General features: G+C 41.1%; 1 protein-coding gene across 1 annotated transcript in view; it reads right to left on the bottom strand.

The window, feature by feature from the left end:
* The window catches only part of LRBA (LPS responsive beige-like anchor protein), a 1257537-nt gene that overhangs the window by 1104022 nt on the left and 126928 nt on the right, over window positions 1-26587 (bottom strand). The window contains 2 exon segments of the mRNA XM_030191657.1: window positions 8756-8818; window positions 15464-15543. Coding sequence (XP_030047517.1) covers window positions 8756-8818; window positions 15464-15543 — 143 coding nt within the window.

The raw sequence follows: 26587 nt of genomic DNA, 5'->3' as shown, positions 1-26587 counted from the left end.
CATCCATAATTATCTGACAACAAAGAAAAAAATAAGTAAAAGTAAAATAGTCACAAGTAATACCTTTTATTAAATTTAGATATTAGATATTTATCATATATCAAAGAATAAAGTAGTTGCTCAAACTGTCTGACAAGCTTGATGGCTGAACAGTATAGTTGGAAGGAAAGTGCATTTCTACAGAATAGGCAGCCAGAACTTTTGGAAGACACAAAAGCACCAGAGTGCAGAGATACCAAGGGTGTCCCATCTCAAATGTGAAAAGTACCACCCCAATTAGTGAGATTCAAGGTTAGCAAGTGGAAGTTTATTGACGGCCACTGAATAAGTGAGCAGAGAGAAAGGCAGAAAGGCAGTGGGGACTTATGCATGCTTCATTTTCCCTGTTTTCCATCTTTTTCCCTCACCCAGGGGGTGTGTGTGTGTCTCAACTCCCCCTCAGTCATATTGGATGTTTCTCCTCTTTCGCTCTCTCCCACCCCACCATCCAGGATCTTGTGTGTGTGTGTCTCTCTCTCCCTGCCATAATCTCCTCTCTGTTTCTCTCCCTCCATCTAATTTTCTTCCCCCTCCCTGCCATGCAGAATCACTTCTCTCTCTTCCCCTGCCCCAAGCACCCAGAATCTCCTCTCTCTCCCACCTCACATACCATACGGATCTCTTCTCTATCTCTCTCCCCCCACCTTCCAGCATTGCTCATCCCTCTCTCTCTTCACTCTACCACTCTTCACCTCAGCCTCTCTTTTTCCACGATGCAGCACTGCCTGTTTTTCATTTCACTATCCAGCTTTGCTCCTCTGTCTCTTCCCCCCCCCCCCAATATCCAGCTTTGCTCATCTGCTTCTTCTTTCCCCTAATATCCAGCTTTGTCCATCTGCCTCTTCTCCCCAAAACATCTAGCCTTTCTTCTGTCTGCCCCCCCCCCAAAAAAAAATATCCAGCATTGTGCCTCTGCCTCTTCCCTCCCCTATCATCCTCTCTCTTTCCTCCCATTTCGTGCCTCTTGCATTATCTTTTCTCTTTTTTTCTTCACCCTAGCCGCAAAAAGAAAAAGAAAGAACGAACTTCCCTTCCATGCTGCCAAACCCGCTGCCTCTCCGATTCAGTGACCATCGGTAAACAAATGCTGTGCACGGGGCCATAGAGCTCTGCATGGCGGCGCTAACAGTTCTTCTGGTCCCACCCTCTATGATGCAACATCCTGTTCAGGCAGGAACCAGCAAAGCAGCTGTCAGCGACGTGCATAGCTCCATGGCCCCGCACACAGTCTGTTTATTGACGGCCACTGAATAGGTGAGCAGAGAGAGAGGCAGAAAGGCAGCGGGGAGGGGAAGCCCCAGTTTATATCTTATGCTGCCGCCACCAGATTGGGAAGTAGTGCTACAAATGAGGAGAGAAAGGTTGCATTTGGGCTGGGGAGGCTTAGCCTCCCCAAGCTTCTTATACGGGGCGCCTATGCCCTGTTAAATTTACCCAGTCAATATCAGGGTAATTGAAATCACCCATTATTGTTGTGTTGCCCAGTTTGTTAGCCTCCCTGATTTCTGATAAAATTTCTATATCTATTCATCCTGGAAGGTAGTACACTCCTATCACAATCCTTTTCGTCTTTACACATGGAATTTCAATCCATAGGGATTCCAAGAAGTGTTTTGTTTCCTGCAGAATTTTCAATCTATTTGATTCAAGGCTCTCCTTAATATACAAGGCTACCCCTCCACCAATTCCATCCACCCTATCGCTAAGATATAATTTGTACCCTGGTATGATAGTGTCCCACTGGTTATCCTCCTTCCACCAAGTTTCTGAGATACCTATTATATCTAATTTTTCATTTAGTGCAATATATTCTAACTCTCCCATCTTACTTCTTAGGCTTCTGGCATTCACATATAGGCCATTTCAAATTATGTTTGTTGTTCCTTGCTCAGCAGTTGACAGAATTAATTTGCAACCTCTTGTCTGCTTTTTATTTGAAGTCACCTGGACTACTATGGTTTCCATCGCAACCTTGCTATCGGGATACCCTATTCGTCGGTTTAGTTAAAGCTAAAGACAAGATGCATCAGTAGAAAAGAAAGCAATGAAAACAATCTTAGCAAATCACTTCTTACCAACACAGCAGGAAGTGAGACTAAACAAGAAACTAAACAGAAGATAAAAATTCCACGGAAATGTAGATGGAAAGCGATGACCACAAATGCTCGCAGTCTAAGCAATAAAGTTCATGACCTTCAAAGCCCTGATGTTGGAGGCAGACTTAGACGTTGTAGCAATCACGGAGACATGGCTCAATGGTTCCCATGAATGGGATGCAAACATACCAGGCTATAATCTATTTAGGAAGGATAGAGATGGTCGTAAAGGTGGAGGAGTACCTCTGTATGTGAGAAATGTTATCGCAACGACTGAAATGATAGGGACCTGAGGAAAGGAAGAAGCGATATGGATCACCTTAAAAAGAGATGATAGAACCTCTGTCCACGTGGGTGTTGTCTACAGACCTCCGACACAATTGGAGGAACAAGATAAAGATCTGATCGCAGATATTCAAAAGTTGGGAAAGAAGAAAAAGAGGTGCTGCTGTTGGGAGATTTCAATCTGTCGGATGTAGATTGGAAGGTTCCATCTGCGGAATCAGAAAGAAGTAGAGAGATCGTGGATGCTTTCCAAAGTGCTCTGCTCAGACAAATGGTGACAGAACCCACGAGGAAGGGAGCGATGCTGGATCTGGTGCTCACAAATGGGGATAGTGTTGCAAATGTCCAAGTGCGTGCCCACTTGGGCAGCAGTGACCATCAAACAGTTTGGTTTGATATGACAGCTGAAGTGGAGGGCGGCCACTCAAAATTCAAAGTCCTGGGCTTCAAGCGTGCTGACTTTAGTAAAATGGGGGAACACCTGAGGAAGGAGCTGATGGGCTGGGAGGATGAACAAGAAGTGGAAGGACTGTCGTCCAGGCTGAAAGAAGCTATAAATATGGCCACAAACCTTTATGTAAGGACAGTAAATAAAAGTAAGAGAAAAAGGAAACCAATATGGTTCTCCAAGTGGCTGAGAAAATAAAGGCTAAAGAGTTGGCGTTCCTGAAATACAGAAAAACTCAAGAAGAGGAACACGGAGAGGAATGCCAGATGAAACTGAAAGAAACCAAGAGATACGTCTGGCAAAAGCGCAAGTGGAAGAACAAATGGCTAGAAATGTAAGGAGGGGTGACAAAATTTCTTCAAGTATATTAGTGAAAGGAGGAAGACTAAATCTCAATCAGGATTCCGGATGAACCACAGCACTGAAACAGTACTAGTGACTTTAATGAACAAATTTAGACAAGCAATTGCAACTGGCAACAACATACTTCTCCTGCAATTCGACATGTCCAGTGCCTTCGACATGGTCAACCATGAAATACTACTACATATCCTAGATTACTTTGGAGTTGGAGGTAACGTTAACTGGTTCAGAGGATTCCTGACTACAAGGTCATACCAAGTAATAGCTAACATGACCATATCAGACCCATGGACACCTGAACGTGGAGTTCCCCAAGGATCACCCCTCTCACCAACCCTCTTCAACCTAATGATGATACCCCTAGCCAAGGTGCTACTACTACTAACAACATTTATATAGTGCTACCAGCCGAATGCAGCGCTGAACACTTGACGAAGAGATAGTCCCTGCTCAAAAAGCCAATCAAAACCTCAATCCATACATATATGCAGACAATGTCACGATCTCCATCCCATTCAAACATGACCTAAAGGAAATCACCAATGACATCATCCAAAGCTTCCAAATCATAAACTCCTGGGCAGACACATTTCAACTAAAACTCAACGCAGAAAAAACACCATGTCTTATACTCACTTCACAATATAATACCAATGAGTTCACCACCATCACCACACCAAACGTATCCCTTCCCGTCTCAAACACTCTGAAAATCCTTGGAGTTACTATTGATTGAAATCTTACACTCGATAGCCACGTGAATAATACAACCAAGAAGATGTTCCACTCCATGTAGAAACTCAAAAGAGTAAAACCTTTCTTCCCAAGATCCATCTTTTGCAACCTAATACAATCAATGGTACTAAGTCGCCTGGACTATTGCAACGCACTCTATGCCGGCTGTAAAGAACAGACTATCAAGAAACTCCAAACATCCCAGAATATTGCAGCAAGACCCATATTTGGAAAAACAAAATATGAAAGTGCAAAACCCCTAAGAAAAAAACTGCACTGGCTCCCACTTAAAGATCCTATCACCTTCAAGATCTGCATGACTGTTCATAAAATTATTTATGGAGATGCCCCATCCTACATGCTAGACCTTGTAGACCTCCCTCCCAGAAATGCTAAAAGATCTGCTCGCACATTCCTTAATTTACACTTCTCCAGCTGCAAAGGAGTAAAATATAAACACATGCAGCCAGCTTTTCCTACACGAGTACAAAACTGTGGAATGCACTTCCAACTAACCTGAAAACAATTAATGAAATAACTAACTTTCGCAAATCTCTGAAAACATCTCTCTTCAGCAAAGCCTACCTTGAAAATCCATAGCTTAACTACAACACTTCATCACTCCACCCTTCCCTAAAAGCCTTCTTTCTATAACTATTTCTCCATTTCTTATTGTTATCCGTGATCTTTTGTAACATCAACTGTATCTTTTGCCCTGGAATGGCACCGCCATAACAGGTTGTGTAAGCCACATTGAGCCTGCAAATAGGTGGGAAAATGTGGGATACAAGTGCAATAAATAAACAAAAAGGGAATTGTGAGACAAAGATGCTGCGAACCACTATGTAGATAATAAGTACATAAGTACTGCCATACTGGGAAAGACCAAAGGTCCATCAAGCCCAGCATCCTGTTTCCAACAGTGGCCAATCCAGATCACAAATACCTGGCAAGATCCAAAAAAGTACAAAACATTTTATACTGCTTATCCCAGAAATAGTGGATTTTCCCCAAGTCCATTTAATAACAGTCTATGGACTTTTCCTTTAGGAAGCCGTCCAAACCTTTTTTTAAATTCCGCTAAGTTAACCGCCTTTACCACATTCTCTGACAACGAATTCCAGAGTTTAATTACACGTTGAGTGAAGAAAAGTTCTCAGATTCGTTTTAAATGAAAAAGCAAATTTGCTAAATAGATACTTTTGTTCTGTTTTCAAAGAAGAAAATCCTGGAGAAGGACCACGATGGACTGGAAAAAGAACATACGAGAATGGAGTGGATATAGCACCGTTCACTGAAGAGAGTGTGTATGAACAACTTGAAAATGTAAAGGTGGACAAAGCCATAGGATTGGACGGGATCCACCCCAGGATATTGAGGGAGCTCAGAGAGGTTCTGGCGGGTCCTCTTAAAGATTTGTTTAATAAATCCTTGGAGATGGGAGAGGTTCTGTGGGATCGGAGAACAGCGGACGTGGTCCCTCTTCACAAAAGTGGTGATAGGGAAGAAGCTGGAAACTACAGGCCGGTAAGCCTCACTTCAGTTATTGGAAAAGTAATGGAAGCGATGCTGAAGGAAAGGATAGTGAATTTCCTGGAAGCCAATAAGTTGCAGGATTCGAGACAACATGGTTTTACCAAAGGTAAATCGTGTCAAACGAATCTCATTGAATTCTTTGACTGGGTGACTGGAGAACTGAATCAAGGACGTGCTATAGACGTAATCATAGATTTCAGCAAAGATTTTGACACGGTTCCCCACAGGAGGCTCTTGAATAAACTTGACAGGCTGAAGATAGGACCCGACGTGGTGAACTGGATTAGGAACTGGTTGACGAACAGACGTCAGAGGGTGGTGATTAATGGAATTCGCTCAGATGAGGGAGTGCCTCAGGGATCAGTGCTGGGGTCGATTCTGTTCAATATATTTGTGAGTGACATTGCCGAAGGGTTAGAAGGTAAAGTTTGCCTTTTTGTGGATGATACTAAGATTTGTAACAGAGTGGACACCCCGGAGGGAGTGGAAAACATGAAAAAGGATCTGAAGAAGCTAGAAGAATGGTCTAAGGTTTGGCAATTAAAATTCAATGCGAAGAAATGCAAAGTGATGCAATGTCGAGAAGTATGCTGCACCACCGAATGTGGTGACTCCTTCTCAACTGATGTCTAGGGAGTGGCAGCAAATGCGGTAGTGGACACCTAGGCCACAAGCAGCATCGGAGGCCTCACCGCAGTCTGGGAGTCATGCAGGGCAGAAGGCATCATCTCAGCAAGTGCAAGCACCTTAGAAGTCAATGGTCGCCGGCATAACTTCCCTAACCAGGAGCTCAGGGAGAAAGGTCCAGATATGCTCTTCAAGAGAAGCCATTGGGAAAGGATGAGAACCGGGTCAGAAACGGGCTGCTTAACTGCCGGGGTCAATACAGATGGCTGGTCCTGGCTGCATACAGACCCTGTGCATCAGCATCGTTGAAGTGGAGGGGGAATTGACCTCCTGGTGCCAGAGTTTGCTGGGGACCGAGTAATGCTGCAGACCCCCTACACTCTTGAAACCATGCATTGAAAGAGACTTGGTGCTGACAAGAACAACGTGGAATCAGTGGAATCAGCACATGTCCTCAGGGCTGGGTCTGAAGATGATTGATGCTGGGGATCCTGCAATGCAGGCTCATTGAGGTAGTTAAGGACCATTTGACGCCGGGGCACCTTCCACATCTAAACTAGAGGAAGCAGCCATACAGACATTTGATGCCGGTTCAACACCCAACAGAGATTCCACCACAGAAATAGTCAATACCAGAATCGACAACAAAGGAGACAACAAATGGGAAGCGATATTATGGTCAGATCAGAGCACTCACTTTTACACTATAATGGGAGAACAATAAGAACAGAAAACCAAGAACACAACACACATACACAACTAGAGGGAAGGTGGGCAACCACACCTTTTGGATAACAGCGATGAACGAACATTGTTACCTAGAACCAAATGACACCCACTTCATATGAAATTGGGATGAAGCTTGCAAAAACACATTGAACAAAACAGTGCCACTTAAAACAAAAACAAGAAATAATAAACAACCGAGACAAGCTACTACATATGAAAAAACTATGCAGAAAACTACAAAGAACATGGGCCAAAAACAAAACAGAATCAAAGACACATGGAAAAAAGCAATAAGAGCATACGAACGCAATATTAAAAAAACCAAGACTGAATACTACAACACATACTCGAACCAAGCACAGATTGATACGAAAACAAATATTCAAACTCATGCACTACCTACTGAAAAGAAGTGTTAGCATCAACTGAAACACCACCTACTGCAAACAAGCTCACACAATACTTCTAACAAAAAATAAAGACAATATCCAACCTCATGATACCGCAAGCATTCATCACAGGCTGTTAGAAGAATGTGAAATCAACAACACCCACAACATAGCAGAAAGAATCTGGTCCTCCTTCGAACCACCCAAAAAACAAAAAAACAGTTAAGGCACTAACAAAATATGCACATGCAAAATGCCTGCTAGACAAATGTCCCAACTATATAATGAAAACCCCACAAGAATGGTTCATCGAATGCCTCACCAAACATCACATATATGATAACAATAGGACACTTCCCTAATGAAAGGTGAAATCTTTGTGCAGTGGAAACAGTTGGGGACCTGATGGTCCACTCCTAGGAAGTAATAACTCTAGTGAGAGAGTTTGGAGCTTCCATTTTGCACCCACAGAGAAAATGTAACCTAGTTAGCCTGAAAAGCAGGTTTGAGATATAAAAAGTTCCTAAGATTGAGTTTATTTTAGAAGAGGGGGGTGCAATGCTTTCTATCAACAAACACAAATCATGCCTGGCAAAGGCAGGCTAAAGGCTGAGGGAATATAGGAGATAGCAACTGCACAGAAGTCCCCTACAGGTATGCTCAGAAAAATCTTTTAGGCTCTTCTGAGCTCTGAGATAGCCCTTTTGTGTTTGACATCAGATGTCATCAGTTTCTGAACCGAATTCATCCAGCTTGTTGACAGAGAAATTCCAGAAAGTAGTTTGCAAAGGAGTTTAGCTGACAAGCATAATAAAGGGCCTTATTCAAAAAGGACTTTTTTCCCCCCATTCTCAGCCCATGGCAAAAATCTTTACTGAATATGACTCAGAGAAAATTGGAAAGCTAGGGACATGTTTAAAATTTTTAACTGTATGAATACCCTTGTGGTGATAAAATATGAAGTTATTAAAAAAATATTAAGTTACCATAAATGTTCAATCAGATCTTAATTACTGCCTCACACAAGCTACTCCCTATGTATTTCTCTTTAATTAACTTTCTTTGCCACCGTGTACAAACACAAACAGCAGGAATGAATATGTGGACAATGCAGCAGGAGATATTGCTCTCCAGACAGCATAAAATCAACTTTCTGTTGGGTGCTTTTACCATCTGTTTTCCCACTTTATGCAGCAGTTCCTTTAAAAAGCTTAATGAAATTCAGTCCTCTGTTCTTGCACTGTACATATAGCACCTAAATCACCGATGGGCTATTAATTGAAAACGTTGCTCTCATGCACTTCCAACTGATTACCTCTTACCACAGAGCCACCTTGTGGCAAGTAAGGGACATTAATAACAGTAAGACATGCAAACATTTTCTGTTGACTTCAAAACCTTAAAACAGACGTGTATTTTTATCTATATTTCATGCTCACCATTATGCTAAAAAGCAGTGTACAGAAAAAAATTATAAAGATAATGCTTACTACTGAAGGTCACATTACCTCATGAATAGTGAGTAGATAATTCAGAATAGCCTGTAGCTCATCTTCTTTCACACCATAATCCTTCAGTAAAAGAAAAAGTAATACAGATATAAAACAAGATCAGAAGCATCAACAATCTTGATAAGGCAAACATGCATGCTGTCTAACCATTACTATCGCCCATACCATCTTCAGCTGCTTCGAAGTTCTTTCATTAGAAACTACTAATTCCAGTGCCGCAAGAAAAAAACATTTCCAGTTATCTCAAACTAATTTTGTATGGGGAAAACAGTCTATTGTATTGCTGGACTGTGTTATTCAATTTATATTGTTTTTCTTTTAAAAATTAAATTAAGGATTTTTTACATCCCTCTTGTAAATACTGTATCAAAGATTGAATTAATTTTCATATTCTTAGGCTGTCTTTAGCTGAAAATTAGATTTAGCCCAAACTATGGTGGAAATGTACAGAGACCAGAGGAAGAAAATGAAGCAAAAAGGAGACAACATAACATAAGAAACACAGCCAAAATACTAATCATTAACTTGAAATATCTAGAACTACATGTCCAATCTCATCCCACAACTTAGACTAATTCTTGACTTCATACCCATACCTTATTATGAGTTGGCTGACCTATTTTATCTGACCTGTTCTACTACTGAGCTTTCTGTCCTCTTAATCTTTACTTTGCTTGTACAGTTGTAAGCCACCGAGAACAGATCATGTGGCATATAAATTGCTAAAATAATAACTAAATAATTAAGCAAACAAAAACAGACAGGAAACGCATGAAAGTCAGCCATTCCGCAATACAGAATTAGCAACACTTTGTAGTGTCATTTTAGATTTATTATATAATGATTTTATATAGTTGAATGTTGTAGTTTATACATTTTTATTCTGTATGTTAACTTTGTAGGTGGATTACAAAACTATGATAGGCAAAACATCAGAACAAAAATTTGTTTGCACATCACTGATTCAATTCACATAGCATGAAGCTGCTAGTAATAAGAACTTAAAACAAGAAAACTAAAGAATGAAGACAAAAGGGTATTAAATATTTGAAAGCCTGAATAATTTGATATTTTGTTTAACTGTTGCAGTGGTCTTGCTTTAGATTTTCACTATGTAAACCTTTGGGACTTTTTAGCCTCAGGTACTGCCATCCAGCACTCCTTGTAACTTACCCTCATAAAAAGAGGCTCCTCAACACCACAAGCGGTGAATACACTTTATGCATTATGGGATTTATTCCCATAGGCTCCTCAACTCCCTCACACTGCTACTCAACATTCTCTATAACTTACTTCCATAAAGGAAGACCTTTCAACCCCATATACTTCCAATATTCACCGACACCCCACTCAGCAGACCTCTCAGTTCTACACACTGCATTCAGCACTCCCTCTAATGGTTAGTGAGCTAAGAAATTGGGGAACTGGGTTGGATTCCCACTGTGGCTCCCTGGGACCCTGGCCAAGTGACTTAACCCTCCATTGCCCCAGGTACAAAACTTAGATTGTGGGCACATTAGGGACAGAGAAAGTACCTGCATATAATGTAAACTGCTTTGTTGTACCACAAAAATGCAGTATATCAAATCCATGCCCCTTTACACCAACAAAAAGTATACTACTTTCTCATATAACACTTCTATTATCTTCAGGTGCCCCGCACTACTTATATCTCAGATCCTATCACCAGACACTGGTGGCCAACAACTCTTGTGACTTACCTCTACAGTAAGACATCCCAAATCCTACACGAAGCTATGCAGCACTACCCCCCCCCCCCCCCCCCCCAACTTATTCCTGCAAAAACCTCTCATTCCCATGCACCGCTATTCATTTATCCTTGCAACTTATTCTGAGGCTAACTCAGGCTGGGAATTACTTATACTTTGCAATTTCCTATCTCATGCTGTTGTGATCTTTCATACACTAGCATATTGATCATAATTTCAGTCAATCAGATTTAGCTATATAGGTGTAAAACAGAAAAAGAAATCCACCTTTAAATGTTTACAATTCAATCATAATATATGTTGTCAAAGTCCATCTAGCTTTAATGGAAAAAGTACATTTTGTCCTTTCTATATTCATTTTAAATCAAATTCAACCCAACTACAATCCAACATCCAAAGTAGTTAAAAGATTGAGTCATATAATACATCCTAAGTTTAGTTTCAAAAAACTCAATTCATTGCAGCAGGGTTGTATAAACATTTTTGCATTCAAAATCCAAACCATAACCAAGCACCAAAGAGTGGCTGCTTTCCCAAACTTAGGTTGTACTGCCAACAATTCCCAGTTTTCACTGGCAAACTGTTTGCTGTTAATGAGGTCACAATGTCTGACACCAAAGAGGACATTTCAGAGGAAGTGAAAAAAAAATTAACCTGAAAAAAGAAAAAACCCCAAAGAGTAGTCTAGTGTTTGGCAGTTAAAATTCAAAAGCAAAAAGGTACAGATATGCACTTGGTGTGCAGAAATCAGAGAACAGTGCATGATTTGGATGGAGGGGGATATGAGATACTAATGTACACTAATCAGGTCAGAGCTCTAAGTGACTATTACTTGGGTTTCTGGTTCCCAGTTATAACTCAAAAATCCTGATAAAATATCCCTAATGGGAAATGATTTTTCAGTTATAACTGAAATTCCAAAAAGCACCCTAACTTGTTGCATTCTCATAACATCTTACTACTGCCATCATAGTCTTATTTAGATTTAGCTCATGCCTCTTTCATTAGTAGCCCCATATAACTTACATTTAATTTTACAAAATGTATGTATACACACAACACAAATATGGACTTTGTGAGGAAATTGGGGAACTGGGTTTTCAGTGAGGAGTGCAGAAGAGACTGTGGGTCGGAAAGAGACCTGGATGTGTGGGGCGTCAATGTCATTGCAGAGGTGCCCGGACCACACATTAGTGCATTCTCATCCTGAGGCATGGCTGCAGGGTGTGGCCAAAGGGGTGTGCCCCTTAGGGCACACCAGACCCCTTGAAGTACTATCATGATACTCCTCTGATAATAAGTTGAATCTGTTTATTCCTTTTTTTCCATCATAGGGAAGAGGAAAGCTGTCCATAAGACTCTGAATTGTGTAACTACTGTCCCAAACATCCAACATTTATGAGTTTACCAGGCCAGAACTCACATAATCTTCATATCTTCCAATCTACTTCATACATTTTATGACATTTTATTTGAAGTTTTTTTTTTATTTTTTGAAGACACCGGGGATCATCAGACTACTCAACAGCATTTCCCATTTGGGTACAACGTCCCATACATTATGGCGCTGTGTACATCCTCATAGATCTACCCGATTATTTTCAATTTTTTTTTTCAAAACTATTTTTCATGCAATATCCAGCATTCATATTCCAAAATGCATCTAACTTAAAGCTTTTATCAACTATAAAAAGTAGTAGTACTACTACTAACTTTGGCAGCAATTCTCAAGTCAAACCTCTGCCAAAGATTTATTGCTGGTAAACTCATAAATGTTTGGGACAGTAAACACAATTTGTAGTGAGTCCCCACACCAGTACTGTCAGGTCCTATCAATTTGATTCAAAAGACTCTAAAGGCATCCCAGACCTCCAGTATGCAACACTGCCCTACAGACTAACATTTGGTCCTTCCTTCTCAGGTTGTCCCAACTAGTGTTGGCTCTGATAGAACATGATGCCTTCAGTTCTCCTCAAAGGATCCCTCCCAATCCTAAGTACTACTTCTTTGGGAGCCATCCCCTGCAACAGGACTCTCTAAAGGTTTAGTGCTGGCAGGTCCAGCCCTACCCATTCCATTCTGAAAATCTGTTTGGTGACTGTCGACATTTGGTCATCAATTGTTAGGTGCTGAGCTATTGTAACTCCAAGAACTTTTAGGTTTTGTTCTAGTGGGTAGGTGGCTTGACCAATTGTGAAGCTTTTATGTGAGGACATGCAGTGTGGGCTTGTGATTTCTAGATATTTAGTTTGTTTAATTTTAATCTAAAGGTTGAGGTCCATTTCTCTATTTTGATTCCTGATTAAATTTGCCCTATCATGTCCTTGATGTCCCCTTTGAAGGGGATATACAGTATTACATTATCTGCATATATGTATGGCTTAAATCCTTCCTATTCCAACTTTATCCCCAAAGGCGACATCAAAACATTGAATAAGATTGGTGACAAAGGGGACTCCTGGAGTACTCTGCATTCTGGGGGACAGGATGTTGGAGAACTTGACTTGATATGATCAGAGGCTGAAGAATCCCATTAGCCAATGTAGTACTGCTCCTCCAATTCCAATACTGTCCAGAAGATAGTGTAGATTGTGGTCCACCACGTCAAAGGCGCTAGACAGGTTAAACTGTAAAATTATTACCTTATTGCCAGTACTCATTTCTCTTCTGATCTCATTCACAAATTATGAGTACTGTTTCTGTGCTGTAGTTTGGTTTAAATCTGGATTGCGATTGGTGTAGATGTCGTGGCGAGATAGGAATTCCATCAGTTGTTACGAGACTATTCCCTCCATGATGCTGACTAGTAGTGGGATGGATTTCTGCATGAGCGATTCTCCAGGTCCTCAAGCTGTTGAGCATTTTTTTCAGCGTGGTTTTTGTCTGAGATGTAGCAATACAATCCTCTACAGCACTGACCCATTCCTCAATACAGGTAACCTGATTGCCAAAGGCCATCATGCGCTGTGATAAGGAACTGAAATCTTCTTGTAGACCTTCAAAAATTTACTGCTCAAGGCACTCACCAGTCTCTGTAAGGTGCTTCATATGTTCAAGATTCAGAGGAACGCTGTCCTCTGACTCCTCTGACATTTTTAAGCGCCTCAGGTACTGAAGTCTTCACTCGGTCATGCTCTTTATTTTCAGATTTTGTGGTCATCTTAAGAGGTGCCTTTATGGAAATATTTGTCCATAGAAAGAGATAAGAATACTTAAGGGGAAGAGTTCCCAGTCAATTTTCACTACATTTGGAGGGTTTAAAGAGGGTGAGATCAGGAGTTCCCAAGAAAAGCAGATCCCCTGTTCAGCACATCACATGACCTTTCATACCTAATAAGTATTTAGAAAGACTCCAGTGTGTTCAAAATGCAGCTGTTTTGACTTTTGAAAAATTTAGGTTTACAAGATCACATATCACCTATTCTTCCTTCTTTGCACTGGCTTCCAATTAAAAACATTGCATTTTCAAAATGCTAGTGTTGGTGTTTAAAGTATTTCATGGAATGGCACCTAGATATGTTTATGATAATCTGACAATTTATACTCCTATGTGATTATTTCACTCTCAGAGTGAGAGGCGTTTCTTTTACCTCCTACCAGATCTTTTCAGTTAGAGTGTGCTGGCTCTCAAGCTTACTCTTATTTTATGACCTGGTTGTGGTACAAGGTTCCTCCCTCTGACACAACTATTAATGATCTTTTGGGATTTCGTAAGGTTGTTAAAACTTACTTCTTTTAATCTAGCAATTTGATGAGTTGAAATTGAAGGCTGAAAGTGATTAATCATCATTATATTATGAATGTAATTCTGTAATCCATTCTGAGAGCTGTTAGGAGGACGGGCTAAATAATGCAATAAAAATATGCTCTCAAATGGAAGGGGTTTTCTATTTAGTAACATACTAAATAACGGCAGATAAAGACCTGTACGGTCCAACCAGTCTGCCCAACGTGCTCTAACTACCTCAACACATTTTGATATCTATAGAATCATATTTTAATAGCTATATCTACATCAGCTAGGTCTCCAGACATCCTCTATCAGAATGCATCTAAATGCACTATCATTTGATAAGATTGAATTCCAGCTTCACACTGTATCCCAATTCAGGGACCTTCCTACTGAGAAGACTCCGATCCAGAAGCCTGTACAGTGACATGGCACCTGACGTCATCCTTTCTCCTCACGTGAAACCACCAGTCGAGCTAATGCAATCCTTACCACTGAACAGACATAGAAAGACAGACATAGACAGATCTTTTTCTAGGAGAAGTGAACATCAGCCCAATCATGTACAAAAAAGTAGTCCAAATTAATGTTAAGTTACTGTGAAAAGCACTCGACTTTTCACATTGAACAAATAGTACTGCCTGCTTTCTATACTAAACACAATACTCATATGACCCTCCATACTCTGGACTGTAAACTGGCTCTTGCTTGATACCTTTAAAAAAAAAAAATTAAAAAAAAAAGTCCACCAGAAAGTCTGTACAGTTTTTCATATCTTTGATCTCAATAGATTTGGTATTCCAATGACAAAGAAATGACTAGCATCTCATATTCAGTTCTGTTATGATCAGACTGATATCCTCTTAAGACAGTCAATCCTCAATAAATCAGAGCCACTGCTACTACTGTAGCTCCCCTGAAATACACTATTACAGAACATCTATAAAGCAGCTACTTGTTCCTTGCTCTATACTTCACATTATTACCTAGGCCAGTCTTCAATTAGTCGGTGTATCTGAGCAGGCAGTACTGAACAATGTCTTTCTGATCTATCCACCTCGGCACGGCAATTAAGAAACTGGAACAACCCTGGGCTTAAGGGTTGCCCACTTGAGTGCCTGATTCAATCCTGCCTATCAACAGATAAAGCAAAGCTTTCAACTACACACATGCTTTTTCTGATACTTTTCATTATAAGTAGCAGTCTGTTGTATATTATACAGTGCTGGAAAGCATTTTACTCACCTTCATCACCAGCTGTTTAATGAACATCAGAAGGAATGCACGCAGAGAAAGAATTTCTTTCTGAGTAGGTCGTGGCCCATCTAAAGAAATAATTTATTACAAGGTCACACAAAAAATGTTTGAGTAGTTCCACAAACTATAGCTAGAGCATAAGCATTGCCATACTGGGTCAGACCAAAGGTCCATCAAGCCCAGTATTTGGTTCGAACAGTGGCCAATCCAAGTGCCTGGCAAGATCTCAAAAGAAACAATTTTATGTTGCTTATACCAGGAATAAGCAGTGGGTTTTCCCAAGTCTATCTTAATAATGGCTTATGGACTTTTCCTGTAAGAAACTGTCCAAACCTGTTTTTAACACTGCTAAGCTAACTGCCTTTACCATTTTCTGGCAATGAATTCCAAAGTTTACGCGTTGGGTGAAGAAATCTTTTCTCCGATGTGTTTTAAATTTATAGCTTAGTAGCTTCACTGCATGCTCCCTATTCCTTTGGAAAGAATGAACAAGCAATTTACGACTACCCGTTCTCAATGAACGTAATAAAAAAAATTTATAAAATCCAAAATTATTAAAAAAAGGAATGTAACATACTACCAAAGCAGCAGTACAGGGTCCACAAGCAGTAGCAGCAAATAGAAGAAAGTAGATCAAAGATTTAAAATTTTATTTAAAAGTGTCCAACATAGCCATGTATCGTCCACTTCTGGGCTATGTCAGGGGGTAGTACAATTTAGGGACAGACAAGTCCCTTCTTAAAATAGTCGGGCAATGACACATTGAGTGGTTATGCAGCTTACAAACTCAGGAGCATGGAGCAGTTTTATTAAAACACATGAGCACAACAAAATCAGCAAATATGCACACAACGAAATTATTTACCATATACCATAAAGAATAAAACAGTATAACAAGAAAGAACTATTTTAAACTCCCAGCCACTATCTAACAATTGCTCCAACCATATGCCTGGTAACCCATTTACAATCTTAATTATATACAGAGTTAATTAAAAGTCAAACCTTTACCTCCCCCCCCCCCCCCCCCCCCCAAAATAAAAACAGCACTGGCCTTCTTGTGTCAAACAGCAATCTATACATCCTTGAAGATGTCTTTTAGCTCTTATGAATTTTTTATATTCTGTTAGACATTTCCATAAAGTCAACATGAAAGAACAATTATAGAAATATTCAGCAAGAAACTAAAAAGCTTTTAATTTCATAAGTCTTCATACCCCATTAATTCAAGCAGGATTTTTGCACACCGCCATTTGGGATCCTAAAAATCCTGCTTTGTACTATCTACCGCATAGAGAGGAAATTCCAGGATAGAAAGTATGCCTTCCTTGAACTCTCTCAATTGGAAGCTAATTAAAATCCATGAAAACAAACAACTTTTAAAGCTTAATGGATATTTATTTATTTATAGCATTTATATCCCACAATATTCCCACCCATGGGCAGGCTCAATGTGGCATGCAACATATTAAAGTCATTGCCTTATTTTTAGTCATTCACTTTAATTAAAGGCTGCAGCAGTAATTTTTTTTTTTACTATCCTTCCATTGATTGATATATTTGATTGTAATCACTATTGCAAAGAGACGCTACTACCGTTACTTATTGTCCCAGGTTTAGTACTGCAGTAGGGATTAGATCTTAAGTAGTTTCTCCTCTCCTTTTAATAGATGACCAGCTGCCTCATGAAGGAGCCATTTATGGCATGTACATCTTTACTGCCCTTGCAAAACCCTCCCTCACAGGCACCATCTGGGGCAGCACTTATCTCCCTTCTGCTTCAAGGACCTGAGCACCTTGCATTGTGGCATGAATACTGAGCACTACAGTATGTTGACCGAGTGTGCCTAAACAGCAGCACCCAAAAGTCACAGGCACTCAAACAGCAGTACACATACTGTGGTGCCAAAAAGTCACACCTCCTAGTGTATAGGGGCATCAATAATGTTTGCAACCTACGATTTAGATATTGAGATGTAACCTATTTACTGTAGCTTTACTTTTATGTGCCTCTTCCTTCCATTTTTCTTCTATATTATGCTTTGTAAGCTTACTACGTAAGTAGTGTTTCTTTTTTGAGATTGTTTACAAAGAGAATGTAAAGCAAATAAATAAAAAGGTGGTGTTAGGGGAAAAAACTGAAGCAGTTCAACAGCTTAAATGAAGTTACATTTACAAATACCATTTTGGCAGTGGAGATAAAATATATTCTATACTTTAAAAAAGGTACCTGCCACAGGTATAACATCCTTCCAACTTTCCACCGGCTCAGGTTCAACCCCCTCACCCCCAGTAGTTTTACTCACCAGCTTAATTTGAGCGCCTCCCTACGCTTGATCTTCCTATCTTCATCTTCCAACAAATTCAACACCTTTTTCTCTCCCCCTTGTCCAAGGTGGACATTTCCCCAGCCTTCTCTCCCTCAGCACACACATCCCCACAATTCTCTCTCAAACCCCCTCATATGCACCCCCATAACACTTCACAGCCTCTCCCCACCAAAACCTGTTCCTGGGGAAAGTGGCAAAGGGGATGGGATTTTTTATACTGCCTTTCTGTGATTATAATCAAAGCGGTTTACATATTATATACAAATATTTTTTTATTGTACCTGGGGCAATGGTTAAGTGACTTGCCCAGTCACAAGCAGCTGCAGTGGAAAATCAAACCCAGTTCCCCAGGTTCTTAAGCCACTGCACTAACCATTAGACTATTCTCTCTAGCCTTTCTGAAACATTCATTCTCCCCAATACACTCCCCCCCCCCCCCCTCCAATCTCTCTCTCAAACTCCCTTACACAAATACCCCACCATTCAACCATGATGCTCTCTTCAGTCCATACTAGTAGTTCTTTCTGTTAAATCTCTCTATGCGCCCTCCCCGGTAGAACAAACTCTGTTGATAATCCCCTTGGGCTGAAGAGCTCTGCTAGGCATTTTGTGACAATTATGGAGGCTGATGCAAGGCCAAACGGCAGTAAACAATACTGGTACTAGTGTTTCCCTACTCAAAACTTTTACATTTCCAAAGACTGAGATGTATCTGTATGTGGGAATAGCTGTCCTTTAAATCCAGAGAGCACAGTCAATCTTGTTCCTGAATCATGTGGGGTAGGATATCCACGGAAACTATTCTCAACTTTTCTTTGCAACCAGAAGTACCTAGAATAAAATCCCTTCCCTTTTTCCCATGGGTATAATGGGTTTGACCACTTTGCAAGTTCCTTTGAAAGTAATTCCTGGTGCAGATAGATTGATTTTGATGCTCTTAGTGGGCAATTTGGTGGGATGTTTCCCACTGTAGGGAGTAGCCAAACTAATCATGAGAACCCACTGGTCGAAGAATACGAGTGTATGCCCCATCAAGGGGAGGTTTGGATGAAGTGCCCCAAAAGGTATCCAAGACAACAGACTTATAGACTGAAAACCTGGGTTCGAGGTTAGTTTCACAGTCCACTTGTATATTTAGGGTGACTGGACTAGGACCCTCCTGCAGGTGGTTGTATTTGGTCAGGGAAGGCTACATGGGAGGTGGTAAGGGGTACCAACACTTCAGCATTTCCCTTAGTACCACTCCTTCAACACCGGGAGCGAGCCACGAATACCCAGATAGTGAACTTTGAACTCGGGATACCACTAGCCAAACTCTTGGCCAATCAAAACCTTAACCCCTACATATATGCCGATGACGTCACAATCTACATCCCGTTTAAGAGTGACTTAAACGAAATAACCAACGAGATCAACCAGAGCTTCCAGATCATGCACTCATGGGCGGACTCATTCCGGTTAAAGCTCAACGCAGAAAAAATCCAATGCCTAGTTCTCACCTCCCAATACAACACAAACAACTACTCCACTATAACCACACCTCACTGCACACTTCTTATCTCAGAAAACCTGAAAACTCTTGGAGTCACCATTGATCGAAACCTCACACTCGATACCCATGTGAAGAACACAACGAAAAAAATGTTCCAATCGATGTGAAAACTCAAAAGAATTAAACCTTTTTTCCCAAGAAACGTCTTTCGCACCCTGGTACAGTCACTAGTAATAAGCCACTTGGACTACTGCAACGCTCTGTACGCAGGCTGCAAAGAACAGACCATTAAAAAACTCCAAACAACCCAAAACATGGCAGCCAGACTCATCTTTGGAAAACCTAAATATGAAAGTGCGAAGCCCCTAAGAGAGAAACTACATTGGCTTCCGCTCAAGGAACGTATTGAGTTCAAGATCTGCACAACCGTGCACAAAATCATTCACGCAGACGCCCCACTCTATATGCTAAACCTAGTGGACCTACCGCCCAGAAACACCAAAAGATCGGCCTGCAAATTCCTCAATCTGAATTTCCCCAGCTGCAAAGGAGTGAAATACAAACAGGCTTATGCTACGACCTTTGCATACAAAAGCACACAGTTTTGGAATGCGTTACCCAAGGCCCTGAAAACCATGAACAATCTAACCAGCTTCCGCACAGCTCTGAAAACACACCTCTTTAACAAAGCTTACAAAAGTCACCCTCAATGATACAAATCATCCCCCAAACCACCCAAGCACTCCTAAAACACTTCTCACACAACCTACCCAACATCCGCCCATCCAAATCCTCTTTTACCTCAGCTTATGATCAATTGCATTTAAATCCTGTACTGACTTTATCATAACCTTACTCTGTAAGTCACATTGAGCCTGCAAAAAGGTGGGATAATGTGGGGTACAAATGCAATAAAATAAAAAAAATAAAAAAATTTGCATCTCATTTGCATATAAAAAGTGAACTGTGAACATTGTTTGCTAAGAAACCCCTGGAGGGGAGAACAGATCCCTGTTAGATCCCAGAAAAGGGCAAGAGGAGGGGGGGAGATACCTGTCTGCCCCAGGACTCAAGGACAATAGACTTGGTGGGGAGCGAGGACTCACAGAAACTGTACCGGAGGAACTAAGACCTCCCAGCAGCCGAGTATAAGGAAGTTACAGACTGATATCTCCCTTTTTGTAAGGGCATATCATTTTATTACTTGCTGATTAAAGCCATTCTAATTCTGCTCTCTAATGCTATAAACACAAATACTCCTCGCTAAATTATATATAAAATAAGTGCTCAATACATTCCCATCATTCCAACCCTGGAATAAGATGGCAAACAGATGAATCACACAGACAACTGTTAAAAGAAAAAAATCTTTTATCTTAAAAGATAGATATTTACTGTCTATAAATCCTAACATGTCCCAGGGAAAGAAATATCACCTTATTCGTGAATATTCAAACCTCCGCGTAGGCTAACTCCAAAAAATAGTCCTGCACTTGAGAGATCTCAGTCAATCCAATTCTACAAAAGAAGAAAGAAAAAGCCAAACCAAGACCATGAAAAAAATGTTTCTTCTTTAAGGGAAAATCAATCCTTCTGCAAATAACATCAAAGTCTCGATTCTATCTTGTAAAGAACTTTCTTTCTTTACAACATCCGTAAAATCCGCCCCTTTCTTTCCGAGCACTCTACCAAAACCCTCATCCACACCCTTGTCACCTCTCGTTTAGACTACTGCAATCTGCTTCTTGCTGGCCTCCCACTTAGTCACCTCTCCCCTCTCCAGTCGGTTCAAAACTCTGCTGCCCGTCTCATCTTCCGCCAGGGTCGCTTTACTCATACTACCCCTCTCCTCAAGACCCTTCACTGGCTCCCTATCCGTTTTCGCATCCTGTTCAAACTTCTTCTACTAACCTATAAATGTACTCACTCTGCTGCTCCCCAGTATCTCTCCACACTCGTCCTTCCCTACACCCCTTCCCGTGCACTCCGCTCCATGGATAAATCCTTCTTATCTGTTCCCTTCTCCAGGTTAGGTTGTCCACAAAGGGTATGTATATTGTCTTCTGCGTAGATATGCGATTTCAGTGCTAGCTCTTCTAGTTTGATGCCAAGTGGTGCCATCATGATATTGAATAGTGTTGGGTATAGTGAAGAGCCTTGTAGTACATCACAGCCAGAAGTCCGAGGGGGGGGGTGAGATTTTATGTGCTGATCTGACTTAGCATCTCCCAATTTGATGCCTATCCCATGCTCCAGAGGGATGAGCTAGTAAAACAGTTGAGGGAGCTTTTCTGTCCACAACAAATCTTACAAAACGGTACTGGCAGATTCCTCTAGAAGTTAAAACAAAAATCCCGCTGATATTACCCATAAAGGGTTGGTATCATTTCAGGGTATTTCCATGTTTGGGCTCTACTGAGAACCTGCTACGTTTCAGAAAATTATCAGATACTGAAGACCCCATCGAGGATATGCCTGGTCTTATTTGGATGATGTGATCATCTTTTCTAATAGCTGGGACAAGCATTATACAATTGGCAGTTCTTTGTGAATCCCACAGACAAGCGGGGCTCACCACCAACCCAAAAGAGTGCCCTGGGTCAAAAAGAGGTCCAGTGTCTAGGCCATTGTGTAGGGGGAGGTTGGATAAAACCTATGCCCTCAGAGGTAGAAACAATCCAGAACATAAAGACCCCTCAGACTAAGAAGCAGTTAAGAGCATATTTAGGCCCGATAGGTATAAACTTCAGGTAATACTTAACTCTGCGGAGTTAGCCGCCGTTATGTACAGAAGTACATAAGTATTGCCATACTGGGTCAGGCCAACGATCCACCAAGCCCAGCATCCTCTTTCCAACAGTGGCCAATCCAGGTCACAAATACCTGGCAAGATCCCAAAAAAGTACTAAACATTAGATACTGCTTATCCCAGAAATAGTGGATTTTCTCAGTCAATTTGACGGTCTATGGACTTTTCCTTTAGGAAGCCGTCCAAACCTTTTTTTAAACTCCGCTAACCTCCTTTACCACATTCTCCGGCAACGAATTCCAGAGTTTAATTACACGTTGAATGAAGAAAAATTCTCAGATTCGTTTTGAATTTACTACTTTGTAGCTTGATCACACGCCGCCTAGTCCTAGTATTTTTGGAAAGCTTAACAGACGCTTCACATCTACCAGTTCAACTCCACTCATTATTCTATCTCCCCTCAGCCGCCTTTTCTGCAAGCTAAAGAGCCCTAGCCACTTTAGCCTTTCCTCATAGGGAAGTCATCCCATCCCCTTTATCATGCCCTTCTCTGCACCTTTTAAAATTCCACTATATCTTTTTTCAGATGCAGCGACTAGAACTGAACACAATATTCGAGGTGAGGTCGCATTTTTGTTTTCCATTTCTTTCCTAATACCACCTAACTTTCTATTTGCTTTCTTAGCCGCAGCAGCACACTGAGCAGAAGGTTTCAATGTATCATCAACACCACCACTTAGATCCCTTTCTTGGTCTGTGACTCCTAACGTGGAACCTTGCATGACGTAGCTATAATTCAGGTTCCTCTTTCCCACATGCATCACTTTGCACTTGCTCACATTCAACGTAATCTGCCATTTTGACGCCCAATCTCCCAGTCTCGTAAGGTCCTCTTGTAATTTTTCACAATCCTCCCGCGATTTAACAACTTTGAATAACTTTGTGTCATCAGCAAATTTAATTACCTCACTAGTTACTCCCATCTCTAGGTCATTTATTAATATGTTAAAAAGCAGCAGTCCCAGCTCAGACCCCTGGGGAACCCCACTAACTACCCTTCTCCATTCAGAATACTGACCATTTAATTCCACTCCCTGTTTCTGTCTTTTAACCAGTTTTTAATCCACAATAGAACACTACCTCCTATCCCATGACTCTCCAATTTCCTCTGGAATCTTTCATGAGGTACTTTGTCAAACGTCTTCTGAAAATCCAGATACACAATATCCATTATCCACATGTTTGTTCACCCCTTCAAAGAAATGTAATAGATCGGTGTTACATTGGCCACCCTCCAATCTTCCCGTACCACGCCAGATTTTAAGGATAAATTACATATTACTAGCAATAGCTCCGCAAGTTCATTTTTCAGTTCTATCAGTACTCTGGGACGAATACAATCCAGTCCAGGAGATTTGCTACTTTTCAGTTTGTAGAATAGCCCCATTACATCCTCCAGGTTTACAGAGAAGTCATTCAGTTTCTCCGACTCAGCTTCGAATACCATTTCTGGCACCGGTATCTCACCCAAATCTTCCTCGGTGAAGATCGAAGCAAAGAATTCATTTAATCTCTCCGCTACGGCTTTGTCTTCCCTGATCACCCCTTTTAGTCCTCTGTCATCTAGTGGTCCAACCGATTCTTTTGCCGACTTCCTGCTTTTAATATATCTAAGAAAAGTTTTACTAAGAGCCAGATGCACTAAAGTCGTCGTTAGTTTGGCTCAGAGACTTCCAGGTCTCTCAGCTGAGTGAAGCACGGCCAAAAAAGACGTTTTTTTTATTATTGCGGAGGTGAATGAAACCGAAAACGGAAAGCTTTTTTCGATGGCCGGCCTCAACTGCACTTTTGTTTTTATTATTGCGGGGGGAGGGGGTGAGCGGCGCGGCGTCTTCATGCGCAGAGCAGCCAGCATAACGCTTTGCTGCTCAGTGCATGCTTGGGCGGCCAATTGGCCGACTGTTTTATGATGGAATAGAGAATGCAAGTGAGCTACAACAAGTAGCTCATTTGCATTCCATTTCCTTGATGCATAGAATGACTTTTATAGTGGTTTTTCATCAGTTTTCAATCCTGCGCAGCCCCAACGAGAGGTACAGACCTCTCGTTAGAGTTTCCAGCATTAAGGCAATCTGAAAAGCTTAGTTCATCTCATTACAATAGGGTTTCTACACAATATGCTCATCTGCATTTCGTTTTCGCTAGCTGCTACTGTCATCGTAAAATGGCTTTTAGTGCATGCCAGGGTTTACTACTTGCTCGTTAATGGCTCGTTATATTTAGTGCATCTGGCCCTAAGTGTTTTTGCCTCCAACACAATCTTTTTTCTCCTAAGTCCCTCTTAGCCTTCCTTATCAGCGCTTTGCATTTGACTTGACATTTCCTTACGCTGTTTATTACTTTGTCGGTGCCTTCTTCCATTTTCTGAAGGATTTTCTTTTAGCTCACTGTATTGCTAAGAAACTCCCGATCCTTAGAATGGGACAGAGTGGCAGATCATGCCTTCAACCAATCAAAAGAAGCCCTATGTAAAGAGCCAGTCTTTACTTCAGTCAGGAATTTATTTCACACACTGATGCATCAGGGACAGGAACAGGAGCGGTATTAAATCAAGGGGAAGAGGATGAGGCACATCCTATTATTATATCTCAGTAGGAAATTGTATGAAACAGAGCAAATATAGTCCACCACAAACAGAATGCCTGATCAAATGGAATATTGAATTGCTCTATTACCTTCTGGGATGGAATTTCACACCAGTAACAGACTATGGACCCTGAAGTAGTTGGGTCAGATGAAAAATAGTAACCCCCTACTTATGCATTGGTATCCGACTCTCCCAAGTATATGACTTTAGTTTAACGTTTAGAGCTGGGAAGCCCCACAAATGCTAACTTCCTATCCAGGAAGGGGGGGGGGGTGTTAGAGAAGTGTGACCAAGAGTCCCAAAACAAGACAAAATCCCCTTATAGTGACTGACATACAACCCAGAGCTGGAAAAATTAAGAAAAATCATAAAAGATCTTCAGCCTCTACTACAGGAGGATGAATTACTGAAAGAGATATTCCCATCCCCACCAGTGCTGGCTTTCCGACAGCCACCCAACTTAAAACACAAGCTAATCTGAAGTAAACTCCCAACACAGACTCAAAAAGAAGAGAATGGCACATATCCTTGCAATATATCCAGCTCCAAGCTATGCCAAAACATTTCACAGGACCCCACAGTCATTCACAAAGGAAAAGTATTCAACAAAGGAATCCTTTACATGCTCACCTTCCAATGTGGTATATACCATTCTGTGTAAAAAATGTGACAAAGGATGCTATATTGGAGAAACATGCCAGATGCTAAAGACAAGATTTAATTTACATAGACATCACATGAAAAATGCCAGTGCCAGCCAGGATGCCACGCCTGTGGGGTAGCACTTTACAAAACCGGAACACTGTATTAGTGATTTCATAGTAAGAATCCTGAAAGGGAGCTTTATGTTTCAACATTTTTTATTGATGAATTCACTGAACAAACAACAAGTGTGATTTACAACAGGTTACAGTTTTGCAAAAATCTTGAAATGTAGACATCATATTGCTTTCATCATCACCTTTTAACCCGTTCCTCCACCCTCATCCCCTTCCCCTAATCCCTCCCCTTTAAATGTAGGATATCCCCATTTTATTACATTTATCTCGGAGCAACTCATCTCCATGTATCAAATAAACCCCCCACTAATACTGGGTGTCAGCATTGTACTCCTGCTCATGGCCTTGGCATCTTTCTTTCAACATAGTAATTCACACTCTAAGAGAGACACCCAGTCCAACTATTTTAAATACATAGAGTCACCATGTGCCAGACTGGTCCTTCCAGCGCTATAGAAATGCTAATTAGTAGTAGTAGTAGTAGTAGTAATACTATACATGTTATCACATTTTTGTCTATAACAACACTAATTTGCTTTGTTAAGCTAAATTACCTCTATGCCCCCAAACCTCAAAACCCTCCCCCCATCCCCCTACCCTCCACCCCCTCCTCCCATCACCTCTCCTCCCCTCCTCCTCCTTACTATCCTCCTCAGCCCCAATATTCCCCCCTTCCCCTCTTACCTCCCCTCCCCCCCCTTTGTTCAGAAGCTGTCGAGTCTTAGCACACCTCCCTTCTGATGCGCAGGAGCCTTTAATCCCTTTATCTCATGCTATTGAGAATAAGGCTGTGCCCTCGAGGACTTAAGACCTGGAGGTAGGGGTTCCAGATCGCCATATAGGTCTTGCCCCTCCTGGGTGACTCTAGTATCTTTCGCTTCTCGGGCTGCTAATAAATGGATCTGATTCCTCCAGTGCCAATAGGCAGGCTTCTCTGCTACTGTCCAATATTGCAATAGGACCTTTTTTCCCCACCAGTGCCAATTTCCGACATAGTAATGCAGCCGATCGTCAAAGCCATAAATGTCTGGGGAACATCTAAAAGCAGTTTGCTCTACCGAGTCTCCTATATCTCTGCCCAACAACCGATTCAAAAATCTCTTAATTTGCTCCCA

This window comes from Microcaecilia unicolor, chromosome 2 (genome assembly GCF_901765095.1).
Source record: "Microcaecilia unicolor chromosome 2, aMicUni1.1, whole genome shotgun sequence".
Taxonomy (NCBI): Eukaryota; Metazoa; Chordata; class Amphibia; order Gymnophiona; family Siphonopidae; genus Microcaecilia; species Microcaecilia unicolor.
This window is presented reverse-complemented; position numbering and strand designations above follow the sequence as displayed.